The sequence below is a fragment of the Pogona vitticeps genome, chromosome 3 (assembly GCF_051106095.1).
Source record: "Pogona vitticeps strain Pit_001003342236 chromosome 3, PviZW2.1, whole genome shotgun sequence".
Taxonomy (NCBI): Eukaryota; Metazoa; Chordata; class Lepidosauria; order Squamata; family Agamidae; genus Pogona; species Pogona vitticeps.
In genome coordinates this window covers 251,633,088-251,660,711 of record NC_135785.1, presented here as the reverse complement: position 1 = coordinate 251,660,711, position 27,624 = coordinate 251,633,088, and the positions used below count along the sequence as shown (strand labels likewise).

General features: G+C 43.2%; 1 protein-coding gene across 3 annotated transcripts in view; it reads left to right on the top strand.

The window, feature by feature from the left end:
* Positions 1–1,203: 1,203 nt before the first annotated feature.
* Positions 1,204–27,624, top strand: part of AMOTL1 (angiomotin like 1) — a 97,801-nt gene continuing 71,380 nt past the window's right edge. Inside the window, exons 1-3 of one of the 3 annotated variants that reach the window (XM_078390107.1) lie at positions 1,204–1,235; positions 13,659–13,819; positions 16,539–16,589. In XM_078390107.1, the coding sequence (XP_078246233.1) occupies positions 13,735–13,819; positions 16,539–16,589 (136 nt within the window). In that variant the 5' untranslated portion in view covers positions 1,204–1,235; positions 13,659–13,734. Of the gene's footprint in view, positions 1,236–13,658; positions 13,820–16,015; positions 16,208–16,538; positions 16,590–27,360; positions 27,610–27,624 lie in introns of those variants that run through there. The other 2 variants (XM_078390108.1, XM_078390110.1) reach the window with 2 other exon arrangements.

The following is a 27,624-nucleotide window of genomic DNA, read 5'->3' as shown; positions in this document are numbered from 1 at the left end:
GCTGGAAATCATCGGACTTTTGATTTTATATTGATTTCCATCTCTCTCTTTTTTTCCTGTGCTGTGTTTTTAAAGAATAAGCAAAGATATTTTGGGGGTGACTAGAGGGAAAAGTCATGAGGGTGGTTGTTCACACTGTCCCAAAACATCACACCCCCCAACTTACTACATCATCAGAAAACCATGCCCCCTCATCCTTTTGTAGAATGAAACAAACATTCACACAGGTAGAACATCGTACAAATTATTGCCGTTAGAAGAAAGTAGAAGCGCTCGGTGGCAGGGGGAAAAAGTCTGAATTGGAAGGGGAAAAGGACAGGCTAATTCACATTGAACCTTATGTCATGTTACCATTGAAAAAGACCTCACATTCATCCATGCTGATTCTAGAACAGATTGTGAAGCAGGGAGTGCTTTAAGCTCTATGGGGCAGTATATGTATAAGCAGCACCCTTTGCTTTATTTTCCAATGTCACATGCTAAAACCATCAAAATGGAGAATGATCAGAAGTGCATTTTTGCACAGAGGTACCATGATCTTTGTTCAGTTCTACCCCGTCAGAACAACATTCTGAGACTTGGAATTCTTAAAGTATGGCTTTTGCATCAACTTCTGGTTGATGGTTCTTTGGATTTTAGACAAAGTTCATCATCTTAGATTAAAGTAGATCTCACAAGCCTGAAGTCGGCACAGTGTCTCCGTAAGATACAAATGCTCCATACGTCAGCAGACAGTGAATATTCCAGGTCTCAGCATTTGGAAGGCCCTTTTTGCATTTCTTTTATTCATCTGTTCAGCTTGGTATGTATGAATTAACCAGCATAAGGACATGATAGCAATGAACATAAACACTATAGCCCAGACATGACTGAACACATCCTATGATATTTCTCCATCTCTGTCTTTTCAATTGCTTCTGCTTCCTCCACCTTTCTAGCAGAAACTATTTAATTTTTCAGACTTAATTATATGACTTCAAACAATAAATACATACTTCAGATACTCCCAGTTTTTACAGTTTTTGCTAGGAGACTTGGGGAAGTTTTTCCACACGCTTTGAAAATGCAGGAGCAGCTGAATTCCAGTCCTTTCCTTTCATGAACCATAAGCAAGTCCGGGCAACAACCACATACTTTAGAGAGAGTCATCACCGGATGAAGAAAAAAAATTGTTCACAAGGGGAAAATTTTGGTCTTCTTACTGCGCCAAGGAGAAGCAAGTTGAGAGTGCTCAGGTAAGAGTTTTCATTGTTTGATGTTTATTAGGAGAGTTCCTTGGTATTTTTTTTTTGTTGCAATATTTACTGTTGATATGTGGAAAGTTGGTTGGATTTTTTTCTTGAAGAAAGCTTTGGAAGGAAAAGTGCAAGTAAAGTATTACGTTCTGCAGGGCAATCCGCCCTGCTTGTCGGATTTGGCTGTTCCTCAGTATCTTTGACAGTGCTGGACCAAGAGTTTTGTGTTGTGGTTGCTTTTTCACACCCTTGAGTGAGATGCAGCTTTCAGCTTGATACAATAACAGACAGACCCACATGATTAATTTGATTAATTGTGCCAGGATACATACAAGGTCTATTACAGAATTTTTTTAATGCCTGGAACATGATCCTTGTTGGCCTGAAAAGGGCCCATCCTCTACCTGTGTGGGGCTTCCAGAACAGAGGAAAATCAAGGTTGGAACTTGTGTGGAGACACACACACACACACACACACACACACACACAAAGCCAGACAGTACAGACTTTCCGCTTCAGACGGGTCACTTTTTATATGAACAAAGAGACAACGAAGAGGTTGGAACCAGTACTCCCCACCCCCATATGTCTTGATTATAAATACCCATAGAGAATGGGGCTATCTGGGGCTACTTCTCTAGGCAACTAGACAACCCCTTCCATAGCAGAGGGAATACGCCTCCAGGTAACAGTAGCTGGGGAAGATTAATAGGCAGGTTCTTTGTCTCATGTCCTGCTTATGTGCTACCTATAGGCGTGTGGGTGGATATTGTGGGAACTCGAGGCTGGACCTGATAGGCCTGTGGTTTGATCCAGTTTGGCTCTTCCTGTGTTCTTATGACTTAACTAGAAGTGCAGGCGGCAAGCACTGCTCAAGACGGAGACCCTCCCACATGCCTTAGAATGGCAGAGGAATAGAGAAAGGGTGCCACTTGAAATATTATGCTTGCAGTGAAAACAATGACAAGACACAAGGCTGTCCCATTAAGCCGCAAGCTGTTAAAAGTGTTTAAATGAACACCTCGAACTGTGGCAAATTGCCCCTCATGCAGATCTTTCAGTATTGAGGTTGTGTCATCTGATTTTAACACAGCACAACACTTAGCAGCTTATTGGTATCCCTGCGTATGGCTGATTGTTGCCTCAATTGAAAGTCCTGGATGGTCTTCAAGGATAGTCCCATGTAGAGTTCATCGCCCTAGCCAAGATGCAATGCAAGTAAGGCACAGATGGCTTTGCTGACTCAGGTTGATTTAGGAAAGGTCGTAGCTGGTGCACTAAGTGGAACTCTACAGAAGCACTCGTTGTGCCAGCTGGGAGTGTAAAATGAAGGAGTCATCCCGGACTATGAACCTGATCTGCCAGAGGCTGTAGAGAAGAGGCAAAGGATCAAATCATAGCCATGGTTTTAAATTCATGCCACTTCTTAAGAAACGGCTTTGAAAAAAAGAATGTTTCTGGGTGTTCCAGCCTCTTAAAAAAATTCTCTTCCGGATTTGATGGCAGATGACTGCTCACGTGTACTCTTTGAAAAGTAGTTGAAAGAGACCTTGGCAGTGGCAAACAAGCCCATAAAAAAAGCTTATATAGCCCAGTTACCGAGTTAAGTCGGTCATCTGTGGCACAGGGATGGTTTGAAGGAAAAAAGGAAAAGCAGCTAGCCAAATCTCTGCATCGCTTTGTTATGAGTTCAAAGACTGACTTGACGGGAAGCAATTTGTGGTGTAATCCTTACACACTTAACATTGGTGGAGACCCTCCCAGGCTAGAAATCTGTCTCCAGTCATAACTGGGGGGATGTAGCTTAAAAGAGACCAAAAGCTAAGTGAGAGGGAAGCTGCAGGATCTGGACCAAAATTTTCTCCCAAAAGGCAGCCTGTCCATTAACCCTGCCTGATGACTTACAACCCTAGGAAGTAGATCGCAGTGGCTGGTGCCAATGGGACATATGTAAGAAATAGGGGTTGCCGCAGGGGTCGCCTCGGGGGGGGGGGGAGATTCAAGGGTATGCAGTACCGGCAACTCTGAAAGTATTTGCGGAGGCTTTCATGGCTGGGATCTGATGGTTGTTGTGGGTTTTTCGAGCTCTTTGGCCGTTTTCTGAAGGTTGTTCTTCCTAACGTTTCACCAGTCTCTGTGGCTGGCACAGAGATTGGCGAAACGTTAGGAAGAACAACCTTCAGAACACAGCCAAAGAGCCCGAAAAACCCACAACAACCAACTCTGAAAGTGCTTATTTATTTATTTTTACTTACCCAGTGGTTTTTTTTTTTTTTGCCTACTTCCATTGATGTCAGGGGTGATATATGCAAATAAGTTATGCTAATGAGAGTACCAGCAGCCCTTTTCCTATGAAATTACCCCTGGGTTGCAGTACATTAAAAAAAATTATACAACTTTATAAATAATTATACTGTATTCCATAGCACTGTTGTGGTATTTATCTTTAAATTTTAAAAATATAGATATTCAGTTGCATTTTTTTCAAGAAGCTAGTCTGTATAAAACTGTCTCTCTCAGGTCAGTTCTGTGCTCCTCTGAGGTCAGTTCTATGCCCCTCTCAGGTCTGCACTCTAGGCGGTCGCCTAGATTGCCTAGTGGTACCTCCGGCCCTGAAAACAGCTGCCTTTCTGTTCCCTGTGGCCTCTGTCAGTCCTCACCATTGCCTAGTTACTATGATGGCTGTGACTAGAGTAACTACAGTAGATGCTACTCTGAAGGAGAATTTGGGAGCTTTCCTCCTACAATAATTACAGAAGGGTTAAATGTCCCTTCCCAATCTGCACGGGTGTCTAGGAAAAATCTCCTCCAAACTTTTGTTGTTGTTTCATCATTAAATCATGTCTGACTCTTCGTGACCCCATGGATCAGAGCACGCCAGGCCCTCCTGTCTTCCACTGCCTCCCGGGGTTGGGTCAAATTCATGTTGGTCGCTTCGATGACCCTGTCCAACCATCTCATCCTCTGTCGTCCCCTTCTCCTCTTGCCTTCACACTTTCCCAGCATCAGGGTCTTTTCCAGGGAGTCTTCTCTTTCCATGAGATGGCCAAAGTATTGGAGCCTCAGCTTCAGGATCTGTCCTTCCAGTGAGCACTCAAGGTTGATTTCCTTTAGAATTGATAGGTTTGTTCTCCTTGCAGTCCAGGGGACTCTCGAGAGCCTCCTCCAGCACCACAATTCAAAAGCATAAATTCTTTGGCGGTCAGCTTTCTTTATGGTCCAGCTCTCACTTCCATACATCACTACAGGAATAAACATAGCTTTGACTATTCGGACATTTGTTGGCAAGGTGATGTCTTTGCTTTTTAAGATGCTGTTGAGGTTTGTCATCGCTTTCCTCCCAAGAAGCAGGCGTCTTTTAATTTCGCGGCTGCTGTCCCCATCTGCAGTTATCATGGAGCCCAAGAAAGTAAAATCTGTCACTGCCTCCATATCTTCCCCTTCTATTTGCCAGGAGGCAACCCCAGACACAGTTGCTAGCCATGCATGTAGAGAAGAAGAAAAAGTCTCTTTTAACCGGTTGTTGTGGGTTTTTCGGGCTTCTTGGCCGTGTTCTGAAGGTGGTGTTTCCTAACGTTTCGCCAGTCTCTGTGGCCGGCATCTTCAGAGGACAGCAAACTGTTTGCTGTCCTCTGAAGATGCCGGCCACAGAGACTGGCGAAACGTTAGGAAAAACCACCTTTAGAACATGGCCAAGAAGCCCGAAAAACCCACAACAACCATTAGATCCTGGCTGTGAAAGCCTTCGCGAATCTCTTTTAACCCTTGGCCTTTTTAATATATTTGCTAATGACGAGAGAATCACATGAAAGTTCATATGGCATTTTTCACAATTAAATAAGGCAGACAGTCTGCCAGAAGCTGAAGGGTGGGGTAAATCAGATGCCTGAGTTAGCTTTTGATTTGCTGGCCTTAAGCACTGCCGTCATCATCAGATGGGGAGGGGTAAATGACAGAAAGCTACCATGGCAATTAAGGAATTTTCTGTGTGCTCAGACCTCAGACAAGACCTTCAACAAAGCGTTGAAACAGCATGGTGTGTTCCTTTGACAGGACTCTCCACTGATATCTCTCTCTATTCAGCCTTGGTTGTCATTCTCTCCTATACCATTAAACCTAGGTTCCCGTATCTCAAAATCATCTGAGAATTGATCCGTAATATTAGAACCAGAATTTTTAAAATTGTTGAAAACATATGAATTACAGAACAGTTATTAAGAAGCTAGCTACTCCTAATAGCTGCAAAAAAGGAGTTATAATTATTTTTTAAAACTATCAATTACTTCTAGTTACTTTTTTTTAATTAGAATGCTAGAGGCCAGGTACATATTGATTGTGTTTTGTCAGCCAGAATCCTGTGGATGGTTTACACACATGTAAGTTGAACTGCATCAGATGTGACATCAAACTGCACCCAGCTGAGATGCCAGTTGTGCTACAAGGCACAAGCGTGATTGCTCAACAGATCCACACATAGGAGACCTAGTAATGTGACTGGTACCTTGTTCTTTAGCAGCAGTTCACTGCAATGTGGTATGCAGTTTAACAGGCTGTTATGTGCTGTGAAATAGCAACTGACTGATGGCAGCCCTGTGAATTAATAGTAATTGTGTGCCATCAAGTAAAATCTGATTTGTGGCTATATTTTTCAGGGATTTCCAGGTAGAGAGTACTGTACTCAGAAGTGGTTTCCCATTCCCTTCTTCTGGGAGCATACTGGGACTGCACAGCTTGCCCAAGGCCACACAGCATGGCTCTTGTGGGAGGCACAGTCGGGAATCGAGTTCCTAGCCTCTGACTCCACAGCTAGATACCTAACTCACTGAGCTATCCAGCCAGAAACCTCCCAGCACATGTAAACAACAGATTTCTGGCCACTGAGTTAGGATTCCTGTGAAACTTCGTGCAATTAAGCATTATGTTCCCCTCTCTTTTCTCATTTGCTTGATTTGCCCTTGCTTGCATTGCTCCCAAGTTATTCAGGAAAATAAATGGGCATGTATATGAGGTCTTAGCCATATGCACCATGCATTTTTCACCATTATGTAAGTAATATAACTGCATACATACTTTGCAGTTAGGGGCTCTGGGTTTTTAGCTAGTAGGCACGTCTCTTTCTTTGAAATGAATTACTGGGGAGTGGAGCTGCATACAAGCTGAAACAAGAAAAATGGATTCTGAGTGTCATAGGTAGCCATGCATATAGTGTGTGCATTAAAGTAGCTGGTTTTCTTTTTCTTTCCTTTTTTCTTTCTAATTCAGAAGGAAATCAGAGTTGTCTCTCTGTACACATATCCTACCGTCAAGCCTGCACTTTTATTCCTCTTCTTTTACTCCCAAGTCGTTGGCCATGGAACTGGCAAAGTATTAGAAGGGAAGAGAGGCCAGAGGTTCTCTGCCCTTACATGATCTCCATCTAACAACCCTAATTCCTGCAAGTAATATAGTGACCTGATTCTTGCTTAGACAGCTCAGGCAGAACATCGGTAATGATCAGCAGAGGTTCAACTCCATTTCTATAGATTTCTGTACATGGATATCAATGGAAGGGGTGTTTGCTTGCCCCTTTAGAATCCTCAGGGTATGGGTTACTTTAATGGATGCAGACACATTGACTAAAATCCTCTTGTGCAATTATGCAAACAGTGTAACTTTTGGAAGCAAATTGCTATGAGTGAAGAAATCTCCATAAGACATTATCTGTTCCATACTGAGTCATAGAACTCGGTGTGCGACAAACAATGCCTGCGAAGACGCCTTGACTTGCAGCAAATCGCCTCTGCAAGTTACACCATTTGCGTAATGGCACAACAGAATTTCAGCTATTGTATTGCAGTGTGCAAATTATGCTAACATACCATTATGTGCATATCCCCTGCAGCAAGGTTATGTATCAAGGTTTAGGATAGTACATCACTTGTGCTTGCTGAATAAAAGCTACAATGAGAACAGTACTAACAGTACTGTAGGGCAGTGGTTCCCAGCCTTGGGTCCCCAGATGTTGTTGGACTGCAATTCCCAGAAGCCTTCACCACTTGCTGTGCTGGCCAGGATTTCTGGGAGTTGCAGTCCAAGAAGATCTGGGGACCCCAGTTTGAGAACCACTGCTGTAGGGTAAAACCGGCATGTCGGAGAACTCTGCTACTGTGTATAATTCACTAATTCAAAGTGGCATCTAGAATATTTGATGATAGTTGGAACAGCAGTGGGGTTTTTTTTGTTTTGTTTTTTAGCTTGTTTCTTTGTTTTGGACCACAGTTCTGAGATTCTCAAAATGTTGGATTCAGGCCCAGAGCTTTTGAATGAGTGATCCCTCTGCCATCAGATTCTAATTGTGAGTTTGCCATCTCATGCAGTTTGACCCAGTCTGGGGCAAAGATGAGTAAGACTTGACTGCACAATTAAGTATGTTTGATTTTAGGGTACTATATGTGGTAGAGTAGTTTTAACACCTGGGCATCCATCCCCTATTTACTGTTAACTGGTGCCAGAGCCTCCTGGTTCATCATGAATGTGTCTGAATGTGTTTTATGCATGTCAAAAAGCCAGAAACAAGGGGAAGACTGGATGAATGCATGCATTTGAGCCCATCATGTAATTTGGAATAAGGCAATCAGGGGTGTGGAGCGCCAGCCTGTGACTTGTGAGCTTTCTTGCTGATGGAGCCTTCTTATGGTAAGCACACATATTATTTGGTAATTGCTACACAAGGGACCACCCCTTTTCACATACTGTAACAAGTTCTCATCTCATGAGAGTCTTTGTTCTAAAGATTTGGCCCTGGAATCTTAGGGAATGCGTAGATGCTGACCTGCCAACCTTCACAGTATTCTGGAAAATAAATTATCACAGAAGTTGATAAGCCAGACATTGGAGATTTGCATTTTAATAGTCTAGTGGTATATGCAGGTCATTTTTGAAGTAAGTGTTTCCAATATATAATTAGAATATACTTAGTTTAAAAGCTTGGCTGCATTTCTTCCCTTTACTGTGGAAACTTTAAAAAAATAAAGTAAAATAGAAGGTGGCTTTAACTGAAAATAAAAAATCAAGGCAGACCGTAAGGACTTGTGCTTGTTGGAATTGAATTTTAAAAAAAAAACACCCCATAATCCTATGCTATGAGAGAATCGGCTTCTGGAACTCTCCAAGAAGCTTCACAGACAGATAGCAATCAGTGACTGACCATCCACAATTCTTGGGCTCAATAAGAGATTTACAAGGTTGGGGGTCTAATTCCATAACTCTTCCTTCTTGTTGTGGGCTGGTCTCAGCAGATTCCCTCTTTTTCCTCTGGCAATGTGCAAAGCTCGCAGACTGCATGACCGCTAACAACATTCTGGCACAGCTGTTCCTATCTAGGGAATACAGGCCAGGGCAGATTGTTTTAAACTGAAGACTTTCCAGGCCAAAAGCTTAACTGACCTTTGTTCCCTGGCATTCGCTTCTTAAAGATTAGAGATTTTAGAAAAATGCAGCTGGAATAGTAATTCACACACACACTGCAGTCATTTTTGTGCGGAGAAAAGAAAACGCTAATGGTGGGAAAAAGAGAAGGAAGTGCATCATTTAACTGATTACTTCGCTGGACCAGATTGCGGTCTGTACTGTGTCTTGAGATCGACATGCAGAGCACAGCTAAGAAATAGATGACTGCTTGTAATTAAGTCCTTTCCTCAGCTATGAGGGTATAACTAAGTTGCATTTACGCTTTACAAAGGATAACTTCTTTTGCAAAGCAAGTACTGTATAACTTTGTATAGATGCCGTTACAGTTAACTTTTTATAGTTATATTTACAGCCTCATCAAATGGTGGAAGAGGAAATACCAAATGGTTTTAAGGGTTGGTTTGTGCTATGTTGTGTTTGCTGAGTAGACAACGAAAGAATAGCATGAAAGTCCATTTGTACCACAGACTTGCACCTTCTCATATTTAGATTTCTTTCAAGTAACCAAAAGCATCTGTTGCAGTTACTTTTGAGCAATTCAAGGATAAGGATAAGAATTTGAATTTTTTTTTTAGGTAACTGTTCTTGGAACTAAAACTGTGACAAATTACTTTTTAAAAAACAACTCTGGTTTAGAGGGCTTGTCACCCAACCTTCTAGCATACATAGCTCCACCACTCAAGAAGGGGACAAGATCAAAGGAATGGTTGAGGGGCTGCTACTGTTGTCACCCAACATGTTGCTCCTGAGACATTTGCTTTATGTTGCCCATTCGTAGGACCAGACTAGCCTTAGAAGATACATACTGTTTCCTTCTCTGAAGCAGAGGAAGGACTGGCCTTCTAACACTGCATTTGGTACATCATTTTGCAGTCATGTCCCGCAGGTAAAGGAGGAAAAATGTGTTGTTCTGCACAACAATTATCCGATTCCTCTGCCATTGCATGCAGAATGGCTTGACTGAGCTGCATATGTGAGCGATCAGGTAAGCCGTGTCTGAGTGTGGCAGAGTGAAAGTCATATAGGCAGGAAGAAGAAGGTAAACAGAAGGTGCTGGCAGAGAATCTTGATCCTTTAAAACAACTTTCCTGAACAGTCACTCTCCAGGTGTGCTGGGTTACAACTCCTATTATCCCGTTCATGCTGGCTGTGGATAATGAAGTTGCACTCCAGCACATCCTTGAGAAAGGCTCATTTAAAAGTCTTAAATGTTTGTGCTGGATATGGAAGGAGATGAAAGTGTTTGGAATGCATGGGATTACTTGAGAGGAGGAGAAAAAAGAATGTGCCCTATGAACAATGACAGATTCTAATTATATTCTACTAAAGGGCATTGTAATGTTGACAGAGGGGTCCATGTTGCTTTTAGCAATAAGTGCGCTCCAAAAACTCTATAATGCCATGCTTTTACTGAATCAGTATCACCTCCACCAAGCAGTTATATAAATTTCGACTTCAGCCTTCCCAATTTGGAAGAAACTATGAAGTATCCCTCCTTTTGATCTCAGCCATTTCTTCTCCCCCTCCCCGTAGTTTCTTGCTGCCTGCTGTGATTTGGCTTAATACATTTTGAGGAGGGTTTCAGCTTTCTGAATGGCTGGCAGGCAACTCACGCAGACAGCAACAAAGCCAGAAGCTTTTGTGGCTGCACTTGAAATAATTTTGCTGGAGAGAGGAGTCGGGTGATTTAATGTCTGTTGGATTTTGATCAACAAGGGACAGGCGGCTGGCAGAGGGATCTTAGAGGATGTTTCAGCTGCACAGACTGGCCATGAAAGAGAAATGGGAGCGCACTGGGAGTCAGAGGTTGGGAAAGTTACTTTCTGGGGCTACAGCTTGCAGAGTTGCCCAGCTGTTGGGGGTTTGCTGGGAGTTGTAGTAAAAAAAACACCAACTTTTCCCCCAAGTTCTGCTGCAAATACTGGGAGATTCATCCAGATTTTTAAGAGGAAGAACTCCACTGAGTTTTACTGTGTTTCTTTGAAAATAAGACAGGGTCTTATATTAATTTTTGCTCCAAAAAACTCATTAGGGCTTATTTTCAGGAGATTTTTTTTCCATGTACAACAATCTACATTTATTCAGATATGGTCATATCATCTTCTAATTGTTGCACCATGGTGAAAGGACAGGGTTTCACGTAATGGACTTATTTTGGGGGTAGGGCTTATATTACAAGCATCCTGAAAAATCATACTAGGGTTTATTTTCAAATTAGGTCTTATTTTTAGGGAAACAGGGTAGTTAGCATTGCTCACACCATTTGTGTGCATTTTCAGTGCACAGGATAACTATGAGAGACAAACCTCTCACAGGAAGCTGACTCATACCAAGTTAGCTCTTGAGTCTATCTAGCTTAGTACTGTATTGCCTAAAATTTAGACAATTCTTTGTTTAAATTGTCTAAATGGTCTGTGAATGGCTGTCCAGGGATTCATACTGTAAGAATAATTGGTCATGAAGTGCAGTGGACTAGATGTAAATATGCAGACCTTAAACAAAGGTAAGTATTCCAGACACTCAGCAAGGAGTAAACATTACTTAATTTTATGTCTCCAGGAAAACTCTTCAGAGATAGTGCAGGAGAAAGAGCCCTAGACTTGGTTACAGAAACCCCTAGAGCTGGCTCCACACTCAGGCACTCCAACTCACTGATGCATACCACATTCTTTCTTGGTCATAAAAAAAGAGGCTCGGTTACATATCACGTAACATATAATTTAGCTCTGAACTAGAGTTCTTGGCTCTGTTTGTCAAGTTGGAAATAAGTACCCCATATACTATACAGTACTCTTCATTAGGCACTGTGATTTGTTTTACTGTTTCAAAATCTCTCTGTGTGTGATCAGGTTTATGATGGCCAGCTAATACTGGCAACTAGTTGCAACTTGTTCTTACTGGTAAGAATTGGTTCTTTACTGATGAGATTATCAGGATGCAGGAAAACAGATAATGAATGTGTCATGCCATTTCTAGGCACCCAATAAAGGTCAAATATTGTTGGAACAAATAGGAGATTCCTTTTCAAAGCAAATAACAGCTTCAAAGGAGGGGGTCTTCTTTAAGATTGCAGCAAGAGAGAAAGCTCTGCATTCCCAGTCTGTGTTTGTTGCAGTTCCATTATAATGAAAGAGGGAAGTAGCCATGTTAGTCTGTTGTAACAGAGACAAACTTATCTGGCATAATCTTTTGTGAACTGCAACCCACTTTATCAGATGCGTCCATGCCTTCCTGTGCAACAGACATGAGTTGTAGATGGTGAATGACATAATGGATCCAATCATTTGGTGAATTATATTATCTAAAAATAGTGCTAGGAAATAGAAAAATTGCAGAACAATGCTAGGGGCAACCCTTCTGACATGGGTAACAGCTTGGAAGGAGCAAAGGAGTTTCCTTGTATATAGTAATATATAGGAAACAGTTGGTTATTTTTTTTTCTTGTTCCACTGGTTTGAGATTGCATATCTATGCCAGCCCACGGCCTATGCTTGGTACAGTGACCTGCTTTTCCAAAACTGGTTTAAAGTATTTGGAGCTCCTATCTGGAGCCAAGTGTATGTATCACTTCTAACTTTTGACACGAGAGCAGTGGTAAACCTACATTTTTGGAGCCCTGAAGCTTGAACTGTTATGGAGGACTCTTTGCAACCAGCAACAAGATCTGGGTAACCAATGTTATTTCATATGAAATATTTTTACAATGAAGCATTGTTAATTTGAACCTTGTTTTGTTTACAGGTAACCTACATGATACTTTAATAACCTTTTAATTTTTGTGTTAACTATTGTTTTGTACTGAATTACACTATATTATTTATTTTACTATTTCAAAACACCTTGCTCATACATTAGACCCCAATGTGAACTAAAGTTGCTTCTGGAGCCCCTGTGGGATTAGGGTTCCTGAATTTTAAGCTTCATTGGTTTCATACTAGATCAGGGGTGTCCAACCTTTCACCTTCCCTGGGCCACATTAGAAGATGAAAATTTGGTTTGGGCTGCATGGGGGGGCAGCCCTAGCCATCCTCCGCAGCCCTGCTCCAAGTGCGCTTACCGGCAGCTGCGATCTCAGACAGCAGAGGCTGCCAGCTTCAACTCCGGCAGCATTATGGGGCCGGGAGGGGGTCCACCTATTGACGGGGACGGCACAATGCAGTCACACAGGTCCCCTCCCCTCCCACTCCTTCCTTCCTTCCCTCTCCCCCCACCCCACTGTTGTGACGTGCCCCAGCCGCATTTCAGCCGCAAGTGCTGGCAGTGTAACTTGAAACTTTGGAATTTCTTTAAAAATAAAAAATTGCACTGGACCGCATTATGAGCCGACCTGGGCCGCATGCAGCCCTGAGGCCGCAGGTTGGACAAGCCTGTACTAGATCTATCTGCCTCTGATAGAGAGCTAAAGGCAGCCATTGAAGATCACTCTAGGATCAACATTTTTGGATCAACGAATTCCAAGATGTGGAATCAGGGATATGAGGCAATATACATACATACATAAGATTGAACTGCTTCTGTTGTATTCAGCAAACATTTGTAATCCACGGTTTTAGATATACAGTATGTAATTTTAGATGTACATTGGTAAGATTTTAGATATCTGTAATCTGTTATATTATCTTTGTTTTAATGTGAATTGTTAGCTTTCCTGTTGAGTTTATAAGGAAGGACACATCAATCAAGTAAATAATATAGTGTGATATAATTAATGCAATGTAATTCTGTTCTTTACTGGATCAGGTGTTGTTTAAAAGCAACATAGCTAACAACAGGCATACTTAAAGGAAGAGTAGTGGAAATATATAACTACACTGCTTAATAGAATTTGAATTGTCTAGCCTTTGAAATTATGCAAGGAAAGAAGTTTTAAATATATCACAAAATTTCAATTTCTGTAGCAAGCCTCCATTCTTTCATAACCATACATGGATAGCCACCATGATTAACAGTATGCTGTGGTGTTTTCTTTGGAAGGAGCTGCTGTACATCTCTCGACACCCGCTAAAGTTTTTACACATTCGCAAACCAGCACTTGACCTTGCACAGAAAGATGGACTTGAACAAAGACTGGAGTTTGGATTATATCAACTGGCTGGCCCACAGTGGGATCCTTCATTTTGTCAATGCATTAAATGGTATGTATACAGTTTGGGTTGTGTGTGTTTTTAAAGGAGGCTGTTACTTTTGACCTGTTTCCCAAGAGTCTATAGCAAGTTTGGGGGACCACTTTGGTTGAAGTTCCTGAGGACAGATGATGAGGTGCATTACACCTGCTCAGGCCTACAAGTTAACTGTATACCCACTATTTCATCAAGTACTATGGCCATTCCTAAACCACCACTAATACATGAAGTTTGATGGGTGTGAAGTAATGACAGTGAACTAGGATGGGACCCAAAGACTGTCATGAAGATTCCCACTGTGTTATAATAGGAACAAAAAATCTAAATGGATACACCAAGAGGGAATAGTCCTCATTATTTAGATGTATGCAGTGTTGTAAGTGGTCTTGCTTTAGGAGTATCCATGTTTTGCCAGTATCCTTAACAGCAGAAAGCAAGATGTTTTGCGTAAACCATATAAATAAAAACCATGTGCCATCAAATCAATTCTGACTTATGGTGACCCTTTTGCAGAGTTTTCCAGGTAAAGAATACTGAGATGTGGTTTATAATTCCCTTCTTCTGCAAGCACCCTGAGACTGTGCAGCTTGCCCAAGGTTACATAGGCTCTCTACTCCTAGGAGGCAAAATGGGAAATCGAATTCCCAATCTCTGTCTCCATAACCAGATACCTAAACCACCTGCTTCCATAAACCATGGATAAATACAAATAAGCTGACTATGTGATTTTGAGACTTGTAGAAAAGTTATTTTCCACCTTTGAGTACAGTACAGTATTTAACTTACTGCAGTATGCAGTATACAGTGTACTACAGCAGGTAGCAGTTCCACTGGAAAAAGCTGGTTATCTTGATCATCATGTTGAGCGCCTGGTAGATCCAGCGAATGCTGTCTTTGATTATTTGCCCACAGTTTCATAAAGCTACTGCTTTTTATTAAATGGTAGCTCTGCATCTTTCCTTCCCACCCTTTGTTTGTACGACAGCTCTGTTGTCAACACCCTCCCTCTCATTATCTTCATTACATGATATTCCCAGTTTAGACATGAGAAGGAATTCTGGTTTAACATAGGCCAGAATCTCTGCATTAGAACTGGAAGCATGTGACAGGAGAGTTAAGGTGGAGGAGCACATAGCCATAGCTATGAAGCTGAGGACAAACATCGGAAATGTCGCTTGGTTTCAGAATCTCATGCAGCCCTGAAAATGACTGAGTGGCATTGATTTAGACAGGTAGGGAACTTTCAGAAGTCTTGGGGTAAAGGGGTTCCTGAATTTGTTTGTTTGTTTGTTTGCCAACCACCCAATTACTGCCAAAGCACTATTTTGGGTGGTTTACAAATAGTGAAAGCAAACCACACAGAGCAATAAACATTAAATACACCATGAATACCAAAAACATAGTCTAAAAAAATAACATTTGCTTTTAGGACATCAAAGGATCCCCTGCAATCCCTAACATCCTAATTTGTTGTGACCTTCAAAGGCTCTCCAAGGTCCAGTAGTGTAATTTGGCACATTTAGAGGCCCTACACCCTGTTTCAGGCCTATTGAAATCAAGAGGGGGAACTGGAGAGTATGAAATGGACTGTTGTGCAGTAAAATGGCCAGTTAAGCCTCTAGAAGCCCTTTTTGAAGACCATAAGGTTGGAAAATGGAGGGAAACTGGACCCACACTGGAGGCTTTGAGGGGTCCATGAAGCTTGTCAGCTTCGCTTTGCCCATCCCAACCCAAGAGCTATTTCACAGCGTAATTGAAAGCAGAAGCAAATCATGGCTAGATGCGGGAGTGTGAAAGCACGCTCCTGGTCATGAGCCACTCCCAGTCATGAAGAGAAAATATGGGCTAGTGTAGCATTGTCAACAGAAGCATGGGAAGGCTCAAAATGTGGTGAAGTATAGGGAGGGGAAAAAAAAGAAAATTAGCTTTCTACTTGGCCCACTCTTATTTTCCCAGATAAAAAGTGCCCTCTGCTTCTACAAATCTCTGTGGGATATGTGGGCTGTTGTTGTGACCATTTGCTGTAAATGCAGAGAACCTTTCAATATGCAGACTGAATGCAATCGAGTTCTAGTCATTACATGTACAATATGAGAATAACGTTCCTAAAACACAGTTTTTTTAAAAAAAGGGGGGGGGATGGAGAGTTAAGGCCTATTACGTTGGCAGAATATGCCTGCTTCGGTTGCCTAGCAACCTGTGTGAGGCAGGCTGGATGGCAAGAAGGAGATTGTGTTGACGGAGAAGAGGTAGCTGTGTCAATTCAGGTGGGTGTATAGTTGGAATGCTCCATTCCGTCGGTTGCCTCTCTGAAAGCCATGGATGCCTTAACGGGTGGCAAACTTTGGCCTCTGGAAAAGGAAGACGATGGAACCAAGGAGGCATTGCCAAAATAAGGAGGTGAGGATGGATCATGATTCTACATAACCTAGCTACTGTATCTCTGAGTTAGCCTTCGAGACGTGGCCTGTGCAAAGTTTGCAGGTTGGTGAGAACCCACAGCGTCGTTACGCAACTGAGCATTATTTGCTCAAAGTTAGTTTGGATGGGGATGGGAAGAGATGTGAGAAAATGTTGATTTTAGGGACAGAATGATCCTAGTGTAAACGAAGTACCTGAATAAGTCCTTGGCAAACTGCCACTCTAAAATGATGGAGACAGCGTGATTTCTTAGTTTGTGTCCCGAATCAAGCTGGTGTTTCAGAAAGATTCTTCACTTTTCTTATCTCAGAGACCGAGGTTTCCAAAGACATCCCTGCAATTTTGGGTGCATATCAGTCGGGTAAGTAAATGCATAATATATATTGTCTATTCAAAATGCTTTAATTCCCCTACCTTCCCCCGCACCCCACGACTGTATTGGATTTAATCTTAGAGCGGCAGAGCCGGAAGGGACCCTATGGATCATCAAGTCCAGCCCTCGTCAAGGAGGCTCAGTGGGGAATCGAACCCCCAACCTCTGGCTCTTGCAGCAAGATACCTAAACCACTGAGCTATCCAGCAGTTCAGTTCAGTTTAGATTAGGAATGCATTAATTATCAAAAAATATGGGGTAGCTACTAGCTGTGCTGTACTGCATCCTATGGTGTATCAGGAGCTTTTTAAAAAAGGGTTTTACTTGATGTGATATGATATTTCCAGCTCTGTGCATGGTGACTTTTTTAATTACCTGTGTTGAACATTTAATGTGAAGCCAGCTTTTCTAAAGAGGCCATGACTGCAGAACTGTCACTTTCTTGAGGTTTAATGCTGGTGGAATCACGTCAGACCTAAAAGGATGGACTGGCACCTCGTACAAGGAGAAACTTTAGTTACCCATACTTTCCATTTCTGTTGGAACCCAAGCACGCCGCAGCCCCAGAACAATATTAAATTGCAGATTCACCCTTTTGCAACTCAGAATGATTACCTGAGCACACTTTTCCCTTTGTAAGAGCATTACGTCCACACTTTTTTCTGAGAAAGAAAGCTGATGTTTATTGCAGGATTCACTTGTGATAGAAAAGGTGATAGAAGTCCAGGTTCTAGCTAACTAAGTTAGCAATATCAAGAGCCATGAACTGCCTCTTTCATCTCTAGAGAACAAAGGAAATATCTCCCATTCTTTGTGGGACAGGAGAAAGGAGAGAGAAGTGAGGAAGTTTAGTGAGCAGCCCTATCAAAGGTTGAAAGAAGTTCAATGCAGGTCATAGTAAATAAAGGATAGTGTAGGAAACTTGAGATCCACTATCTTTTCTTCCCAATGCAGGGACGTGTATCTTCTCGAGCATAAGCTGAGTTGTACCCAGTCATTTCCAGCATTTTGACTATCTTGTTTATATTATGTACATTATGTTTATATTTTAATATATAATACAATATCCATCAAATATTATTTGCTGGTATTATATTACCCTATTCCACAACTTTGATACATAATTTGCATGTTACATAACATAACTTTTAAAAACACATGCTAACCGAGGTGCAACTGGACAGAAAAGCTGTCCCAGCATGAATTGAATTCAGCCCCCCCTCCTCTCTCACATGTACCACCCTTTTTCTTGCCCTTCCTGCTCTCTTCTAAAAAGATGGTAGTGAATGAAATAAGCATAGCTGAATGGTCTATTGCTAAAAGGCAACACTTCCCCTAAATGGGAAAAATAATTGGCTCTTTAGGGAAAATGCAAGTACTGTATTAGTTTGGGAAAGACCTGTTTGGATGGTTTCCCTCTCAGGAAGGAGAAGAGTCGAGCCACAATACTGCCCCCCACCCCACCCTCTGGCCATGACCCATGTTGCACAAACCACATCTGTGGCATTCAGCTCCATTACAACTCCACATCTCCTGACCCCAGGGTGGATAAAAGTCAGTGATTTTTTTAAAAAATCAAATTGATTTAATGGTTGTTGTGGATTTTTCGGGTTCTTTGACATCTTCAGAGGACTGGAGTAGGAACAACAGAGCATGGACAGAGTTCCTACTCCAGTCCTCTGAAGATGCCAGCCACAAAGACTGGCAAAACATCAGGAAGAACAACCTTCAGAACATGGCCAAAGAACCCAAAAAACCCACAACAACCATCAGATCCCGGCCATGAAAGCCTTCAAGAATAAATTGATTTAATTCAGGTTTTTTTAAACATCTGTTTTATTTTATTTTTCATTAAATTAAATCCACTCTGCCTAGCCCACTTGAGCTCTCTGTTTTTTGTTTTGTTTTTATCCCCCCACCAGCTCTGAGAACCAGGCAGGGGTTGGTTTGATTCAGCTGCCATTCCTTTCATCCCTGTGATGTTTCCTTGCATTGATTCCTTTAATGTTTTGTAAGTGCAGTGCTGAAATTGACAAGAGTAATTGAAAGAAATATAAATTGTGTGGAGCAGAGACAACAGGAAAGAAGGGTGTATTTCCAGTGTACAAATGCCATAACCCTGCAGAAGATGTCAATGGTAGGTCCTCCCCCCCCCCCTCCAGCCACTTTTGAGCTACATAGGTAGTCACACATGCTTGGAAACAATGCTACAACCCCAATTGCTGACAGAAAGCAAAGCAAAGCATAGTTCCTACGGGTGGAGCAAAAAGGTCCAAATGAGCTTTTAAAACAGCAAGGCTGGTTCACATTTAGCTGTACACCATGTAGTGACTGAAAAATCCAATAGCGGTATAAACTATGAGATAAACTGCAGTCTAGTAGAACCCTGAGCTTAACACAGACCTGACTGGATAGCTTATTGAGATGGAGTCCATGGCAGTGGAACCAGGTCTGAGGTCCAATTCTCCCGTGTGCCCCCTTAGATAAAAGCTAGCCTCTGTGGCCTTGGCCAAGCTATGTGGTCCCAGAGCAACCCCCAAAGGAAGGGAATGGTAAGCCACTTCTAAGTACTGTCATTGTTGTTTAGTTAAGCTGTGTCCGACTCTTCGTGACCCCATGGACCAGAGCATGCCAAGCCCTCCTGTCTTCCACTGCCCCCCAGAGTTTGGTCAAATTCATGTTGGCAGCTTCAATGACACTGTCCATCCATCTCGTCCTCTGTCGTCCCCTTCTCCTCCTGCCTTCACACCTTCCCAACATCAGGGTCTTTTCCAGGAAGTCTTCTCTTCTCATGAGATGGCCAAAGCATTGGAGCCTGAGCTTCAGGATCTGTCCTTCCAGTGAGCACGCAGGCTTGGTTTCCTTTAGAATTGATAGGTTTGTTCTCCTTGCAGTCCAGGGGACTCTCAAGAGCCTCCTCCAGCACCACAATTCAAAAGCATCAATTTTTCGGCAGTCAGCTTTCTTTATGGTCCAGGTCTCACTTCCATACATCACTAAGCACCAGCTCTCACTTTCATACACCACTAAGCATATATATTAGGCACTAAGTACTGTACTCTGTGCCTAAAAAACCTTGAGAAGGGTAGCCATTAATTGGAATTGACTTGAGGGACGTAAATGGCTAAAATTGAGTAGCATGCGGCAGTTAGAGTAGGCCCAGTGAATTAGTGGGCCTACTCCCATTGATTCAATAGACCTACTCTTGTTGCAAATTCTTACTGGACTTCGGCCAATGATTGTGATTATTAATGTTGGCTATGCAGGTGTGAGGGTTCAGTTCGCGGGACCTCCCTTTTACCAAATAAAGTCGGAGACGTTTTAAGATCCAAAGTGTTGTTTTCATTTATTCTGGCAACGGCACAGAAACATCATGTAAACTGGGAACAAACTTCTCCTGAGAGAGCAACGGCTCAGACAGGGGCCACCACATGTCCACTTCAAAAGGGTTTGTAGGGTGATGCTCCCAGGGACCTGCCAGAACCCTTACGGGTTCTTGGGGCACATCATCTCCTGCGTCCGGTATCAGTAAGCGGGTGGTTTCTTCATCCCCCGACCAGTCCCAAAGCGGCGATCCTTCTCCTGGGTTGGCACTCCAAGTTCCAGGTAACACCCCAGTCTCTTCAACTCCTCCAGATACCATGCCCTTTTTGCCTCTCGCTCTCGTTCAGCCGCTTCTTTCTCCTCCCTCAGCTTACGTTGCCACTCCCGGGTTTCAGATTCACCCCAGTACGATAGGCGCTGTGGGAGTTCTTTCCTCCTGCGACTCTCTGCCTCATGCTTTGGAACCCGGACCTGCTCCCATCACCCAGTCCACGGGTCCTGCATCCAAATCAACTCCCAACACACACACACACCGGTCCTGGTTCCCTTTTATATCACCCATACCTGCCTCCACCACGGACCGCCCACTCTCCTCTCTTCCCGCCATTTCAGGGTAGGTCTTGGTGGATACTGTTAACCCCTTCATCCCCCAGGTTAAATCTTGGGTATCAACTCCTCGATGCACGGACCTATTAGGAATAAGGGGTGGAGGCGTCTGTGTCCCCTTGGATGGTTTGGGGAGAGACGGCACTCCAAACATAGCTTCAAGACCCAGTTTCCAGGTTCCACAGCAGGTCAGTGTTTTCAGCAGTGTTTTTTGTTTCAGCAGTTGATTGGAAGGATACTTAAGTTGTTCTTCAGACAGTGCTTTGTATATATCTGGAATTCACTAGCATGAGATGCATAGTGATATGTGACTTTAATGGAGGATTAGACAATGTGTGGGGAATTTATATTGGCCTTGAGCCAAATTTCCTATTTCAGAAGGGTCTTGGGGTGTCTGCTCACTAGCAGGGGATGGGGCTAAGGACATGAGAAAGGCCCAAGAAGGAGGCAAGGGTCAAAGTAAAGTGGGCAAAGCCAGATGTGATTCTGACCAACTTGGAAATTCTGCTTCCCAATCAAATAAATTGCATCTGAGTTCTGTTCCTGTCTACTCAAGAGTAAACCCCTGTGCAAAAATTTTCAAGCAGGCAAAGCATACATCTCTTTGCATTCATTAGATGTTTCAAAACCTGTCTCTTTAACAATTAAAAGTATTTAAAGATTAGGGTGTATAATGGTTAAATACTTTCAGATATCTTATATTTCCAACCATTGATTCGAGAAAACAGCAGAATATTCATACTTTTTTTTGAGAGGGGGTCAGGTGAACCCTATTTCAAACACCTACTGGAATTCTGTCCCATACAAAGAATCTTCTGAGCCATGAAAGAAAGAAATAAGTCTCCAGGAATGGCTTTGACCTGCAGTGTTTTTATGCTATTTTTTGAGGGACAAGTAGCAATGTGATGAATGACTTAGGCATGTTTTGGAGTGTTCGGTTTCCTGTCATGTTCTGTCTCTGTCTTCTGATGGGTGTGTTCTGTTTCTGGCTCTGATGACATGCTTCACCTGTGTTTCTAGTGTGAGGAGACTCACACTTCCTAACTAGGTCCTCATTTGTGTTTCTGGTCTGCCAGCTATATCCCCTACTCTGCCATCCAAGCCTTGTCTTCATCGCTCCACAGTTCAGTCCTGCTTAATCTGAGCATTGTACATTTGCATGTTTCCTGGACAAGTCTACTCTTTTTCTGCCTCCTTGATGATATTGGATGTGGGTGCCGTCATGACAACACTTTGATAAAAACAGCATGAAAACTATAGCCAATCCTGGGTGCACAAATTGAGACCTCCGTGCCAGGTTCTGGCTTCATAATACATTTGATTCGCTATGTGCCTTTCCTAACATTATGATGGCAAGAGACTCTCTGATGGAGGAGCACATGTCTTCATCCACTGAGTCCCTTAACGTGCCTACATAAGAATGGCAGCCGCTGCAATAACAGGCAGCAAATCAAAAGACTAAAAGAAGGGGTGTGAAGAGGAAAACTAGTGTGGAAGGCACATACTGAAGAGTAAGACTAGTATGGAAAAGGCATACACTAAGTCATGACAGGAACCCAAGGGAAGGAAATTAGGATATGTCAGGAAGCAGTGCAGTAATGGCCAGCATCTGTTTCCTTTGGTGTTTGTTCCTCCCACCTGTTGGATCTTCCTTTTGCCTATGTACAAAGAGCATCGAAAGTGCTGTTCAGAAAGCAGCACATCAATGTAAAAGTAAAGGTTCTCCTTGACATTTAGTCCAGTCATGCCCGACTCTAGGGCGTGGTGCTCATCCCCGTTTCCAAGCCGTAGAGCCAGCATTTGTCCGAAGACAGTTTCTGTGGTCACGTGGCCAGCGCAACTAGACATGGAACACTGTTACCTTCCCACCGTAGTGGTACCTATTTATCTACTCGCATTTTACATGCTTTCAAACTACTAAGTTGGCAGGAGCTGGGACAAGTGACGGGAGAGCACTCCATCGTGTGGATTCGATCTTACGATGGCTGGTTTTCTGACCTTGCAGCACAGAGGCTTCTGCGGTTTAACCTGCTGTGCCACCACATCCCTATCAGCCCATCAATTAGGGATCTCTGTCTTACAAACTCTCCACCCTACTGCAGTCACACACTTTCTAAGTTTTAAGAAACGGCTTAGTATATGAATTTTCTGTTAAGAAAGTTGTTTCTTGTGTTCCTAGTAATGCTTCTTGTTCACTTCAGCAAATCTTACAGGATCTATACATTACTTACTTGGAGGCCCTGATGTTCTTAGACCACACCTCCTACAAGTCTTAAACAGTACAGCAAATGTTCAGGGCTTCTGAGAGTGATAATATAAAAATATCTGAGGCCTCCAGTTTCAGAACCACTGATGTTGGGGGGAAATACCTCATGTGCTTCTTCCCATCTCTGGCAGTAAAACTGAATGTTTAGAAATGTCACTTTTTTCCAATAGCAGTGTTTCAGCTAGAGAATTCTGGGCATTTTGGTCCAGAAAAGTAAAGTTTCTGAGCTCTAATGAAAATATTGTTGCAGAGTTTTGAATTTCTGGTTAAATTCCTTTAGCTGTGCAGCAGAAGTACAGAAATTTACAGAGCAGAATAGCTTCAAGTTCTCCAGAGTAGTCCACCCCTTTTCTCATTAAGTTGGCACTTAACAGTCTCAAAAACTCACTCTGAGACATTAGTAAGAGAAAGAACAAAGTTTTATTACATACACTTGAACAGATCAAACACCAGCTATTGGTTAGTGCTGGATAGATTGCCAGTCACACCACCAGCCAAGTCTGTCAAAGGCAGCATGTGAAGTTGCAAAACAAATAAACAAACACACTAATAGCAAATTAATAATCAATTTGCTTGCCTTTTCATGTAACCCAACCCTACTGCCCAAGACAGGCACCTCTCCTTTACTAAGGAAAGTTAGTACATGAGGCACTTGCATTTTGTGTGATTCTGCTTACCTCATGTTGAACTACTCAGGGCAGCCAAATGTCCTAATTCTGGGCAATCATCCTAACCTAGGGCAGCCAGCCATACTGCAATTATAGTAAGAACAGCTCTGGTTAGTGGTTCAGATCGGGATATGTGGCTGGAAGTCCTTTCAAGCATGGGTCTGGAGCTGATGCAGAACATATCTGAACATACTTGAATGTAGACACAGCGGGAACGCGCACGACGAGTGTCAAACCTTTAGTGATTCCGACACGTGCTGTGTCATCATCACCACTAGGAATCCAATTCCATTTGATGTTCTTTAAAAACAAAATCCCCATGCTGTTTGTCCAGATTACTGAGCGGCCATCCAGCTGTGAGAAGTAGCTTTCCCCCCCCCCCACCTCCCCCTCATTCTGACCTCATCTGAGTTTGGAATGATTCCAGAGAGTCAGATAGCTCTGCCTCACAGCATCCCCTTGTCAGAAACAAAAGAGGTCAGATTATTAAAGGAGAGAAAGAACTGAGCGTCCCTCATCCAAATAGAGAAAGCAGATGTGCAGTGAGTTTTTTTCAGTGCTCTTTCCAGCTGTAGTACTTTGCATGGGGGGATTTGTTATAAATAGAAGGTACATTGGGGGAATCAGTATAAATATGTACTATCATCACCATAGGAGAGGATCTCACAGCGCTGATTAATTTTCGGAGTAGCATGCATGCAAGATTGCTTTCAGTTTCTAGTACCAGATTTTCATGTGATCGGGCAATGCCATAGCAAGAATTTGCTGTGATCTCTTCTACCAGATGGAACTTTGCAAATGCTGCGTGAGACAGGGAGCTTGCTTCTGTTCGTATCTTTTGGGCACATTGGTTGCTCTAAGCTTAAGACGTGCTCCAATGACGAGCTGTGTTTCTGGGCGAGGAATGAGGTTTGAGACAAATTTTAAAAATAGAGATTGCTTTTGCAGAATAGGATGGGAAGTTGGTGAGTGTTTCTTTTCCCCCGTTGTCTTCAGCGATAAAACTGACTAGCAAAATGTGATTGTTATTCCTGGTGTTGGTTCTGCCAATAGCAAGTAATGCGACTGTCCTTTTGTTTCTGACAAGAAGACTGTCGTTCCTTTTCAAACCCAAGGCAATTTACCACGGTGTATGCCACAGTCTTTTAGGCCCCATAAAGTAGCTTTTGACTTTAGGTGCAGCAAATTACACTACTGTATGTCATTGCCATCATTAAAGTAAGATTTATTTATTATCTCATTCAGCTTCTGTGCATGGATCAGGAAGAGGTACCATTATATTCTTAGGATACTTCGGGATGGTGTTGATTATTTAAGTATCATTAACTTCAGTGAAGCAGCTGCCACAAGCAGCCGGTTTTGATAGAGAGAACAAGAAACAAGAGTGTTATTTGTTATTGACGTAATGTATTGGTAAGATCTTTGAAGGCTTTTCTGCCTCATGTGCCCAAGGAAGGTGCTGTCTTTGACAAAAGACTCCTTGAACTGGATGAGGGTCCAGCTGAGATGGCAAGGCGGCTTGGTTTGGCCCTGCCAGGGCTCTTAGAGAGGAAGCAGACAAGGCCTGCTCGGTCATTAGGTGGCCCTGATTTTGAAGAGCATTCACTGGTCACTTGCTTGATGCATTATTAGATATTTTCCCATTGTGGGAGTACCATTTAGGTTTTCTTTTTAAAACTCTGGCACCCAAATATTTTAGGCTGGTTGTGGGGTGGAGAGAGCGAGAACTTTTTTGTTATAATTAATGAAAAAGGCCTTTATAGTTGCTATTTATCCCAAATAAAATATTGGTGGATCCTGACCAACTACCATGCCCTCCTAAGCAGGCTATGTCACAACTACTGAGCTTGCTCAGCTATCCCTCCTCTGAATGAAGCTTCCTAACTGATCCTGGTCTACTCTCTCTTGTAGCATTGCGATCTACCTCACAGAGTTGTGAGGTACTGTAGTTGTTGAGGGAGTTGGTGTTGAGACGCCATAGGTTCCTCATCTAACAAAGTGAGGCAAATACAGATGAAAGAAATATAAATAAAACATGGTTTGTATTTTCCAAGTAACCGTCTTAGAATCTGTACGAAGAGACCAAAACGTTGTAGCACCTTAAAAGCTAACAATTTCTGAGGAAGTCAGTTTGTATCCACGAAAGCTCACGTGTGTTTAGTCGTTTAGTCGTGTCCGACTAACGTGACCCCATGGACCAGAGCACGCCAGGCCCTCCTGTCTTCTACTGCCTCCCGGAGTTGTGTCAGGTTCATGTTGGTTGCTTCGCAGACACTGTCCAGCCATCTCATCCTCGGTCGTCCCCTTCTCCTCTTGCCATCACACTTTCCCAACATCATGGTCTTTTCCAGGGAGTCTCTTCTTCTCATTAGATGGCCAAAGTACTGGAGCCTCAGCTTCAGGATCTGTCCTTCCAGTGAGCACTCAGGGTTGATTTCCTTTAGAACTGATAGGTTTGTTCTCCTTGCAGTCCAGGGGATTCTCAAGAGCCTCCTCCAGCACCACAATTCAAAGGCATCAATTCTTCGGCGGTCTGCTTTCTTTATGGTCCAGCTCTCACTTCCATACATCACGACAGGAAAAACCATAGCTTTGACTATTCGGACTTTTGTTGGCAAGGTGATGTCTCTGCTTTTCAAGATGCTGTCCAGATTTGTCATCGCTTTCCTCCCAAGAAGAAGGCGCCTTTTAATTTCAGGGCTGCTGTCTCCATCTGCAGTGATCATGGAGCCCAGGAAGATAAAATTTGACACTGCCTCCATATCTTCCCCTTCTATTTCCCAGGAGGTGATGGGACCAGTGGCCATGATCTTAGTTTTTTTGATGTTGAGTTTCAGACCGTTTTTTGCACTCTCCTCTTTCACTCTCATTACAAGGTTCTTTAATTCCTCCTCACTTTCTGCCATCAGAGTGGTATCATCTGCATATCGGAGGTTGTTGATATTTCTTCCGGCAATCTTAATTCCGGCTTGGGTTTCTTCCAGTCCGGCCTTCCGCATGATGTATTCTGCATATAAGTTAAATAAGCTGGGGGACAATATACAGCCTTGCCGTACTCCTTTCCCAATTTTGAACCACTCAGTTGTTCCATGACCAGTTCTAACTGTTGCTTCCTGTCCCACATATAGGTTTCTCAGGAGACAGATAAAGTGGTCAGGCACTCCCATTTCTTTAAGAACTTGCCATAGTTTGCTGTGGTCCACACAGTCAAAGGCTTTCGCATAGTCAATGAAGCAGAAGTAGATATTTTTCTGGAACTCTCTGGCTTTCTCCATAATCCAGCGCAAGTTAGCAATTTGGTCTCGAGTTCCTCTGCCTCTTCGGAATCCAGCTTGTACTTCTGGGAGTTCTCGGTCCACATACTGCTGAAGCCTACCTTGTAGGATTTTGAGCATAACCTTGCTAGCGTGCTAAATGAGTGCAATTGTACGGTAGTTGGAGCATTCTTTGGCACTGCCTTTCTTTGGGATTGGGATGTAGACTGATCTTTTCCAATCCTCTGGCCACTGTTGAGTTTTCCAAACTTGCTGGCATATTGAATGTAGCACCTTAACGAAAGCTCACATTTAAATATAATTATTTTCAGTGCCACGATGCTTTGGTCTCCTTCCCCCCACCCCGGCTTTGTTTCGTCTGATATCTCCGTGTGCAATACATGTGTCACGTCTTGAAAGACGGCTCGAAGTTGTCTATATGGGCAAAGAGAAACCAGACGTGAGCCTGGTGGGCGAACAAAGTCGAGCAGGCGGAGGCCAGCTTCTCAGGGGCTCTACTTTCCCGCCTCTTTCTGCCGCGCGGGAGGTGCCGCGTTTCCCAGCTCCGCCCTGCCGGGGAAGCCACGGCGCTAGGACCGGGCAGCCAGCCTCCCCCCCTCCCCCCCCCCCCGGCAGGGGTTTGCCCGCACAGCGCGTGTGGGTTGGCGGGGCGGCGGCGGCGGCGGAGCGGGTCGAGTTGCACCGGGCCATCGCAGCCCCTTCTCCGCCGCAGCCTTTCCAGGGACCGGGCTTGTCTGGGGAGGAGGAGGAAGAGGATCTGGGGAGTGAGAGTAAACCAGCCCTCTTCTCTGCGCCGCTGCTGAGGAGGAGGAGGAGAATACATGGGCCAACCTTAGGACCCGGAGAAGTTGCTATGATTTGGGCAGTAGGTAAAAAGCTGCTTG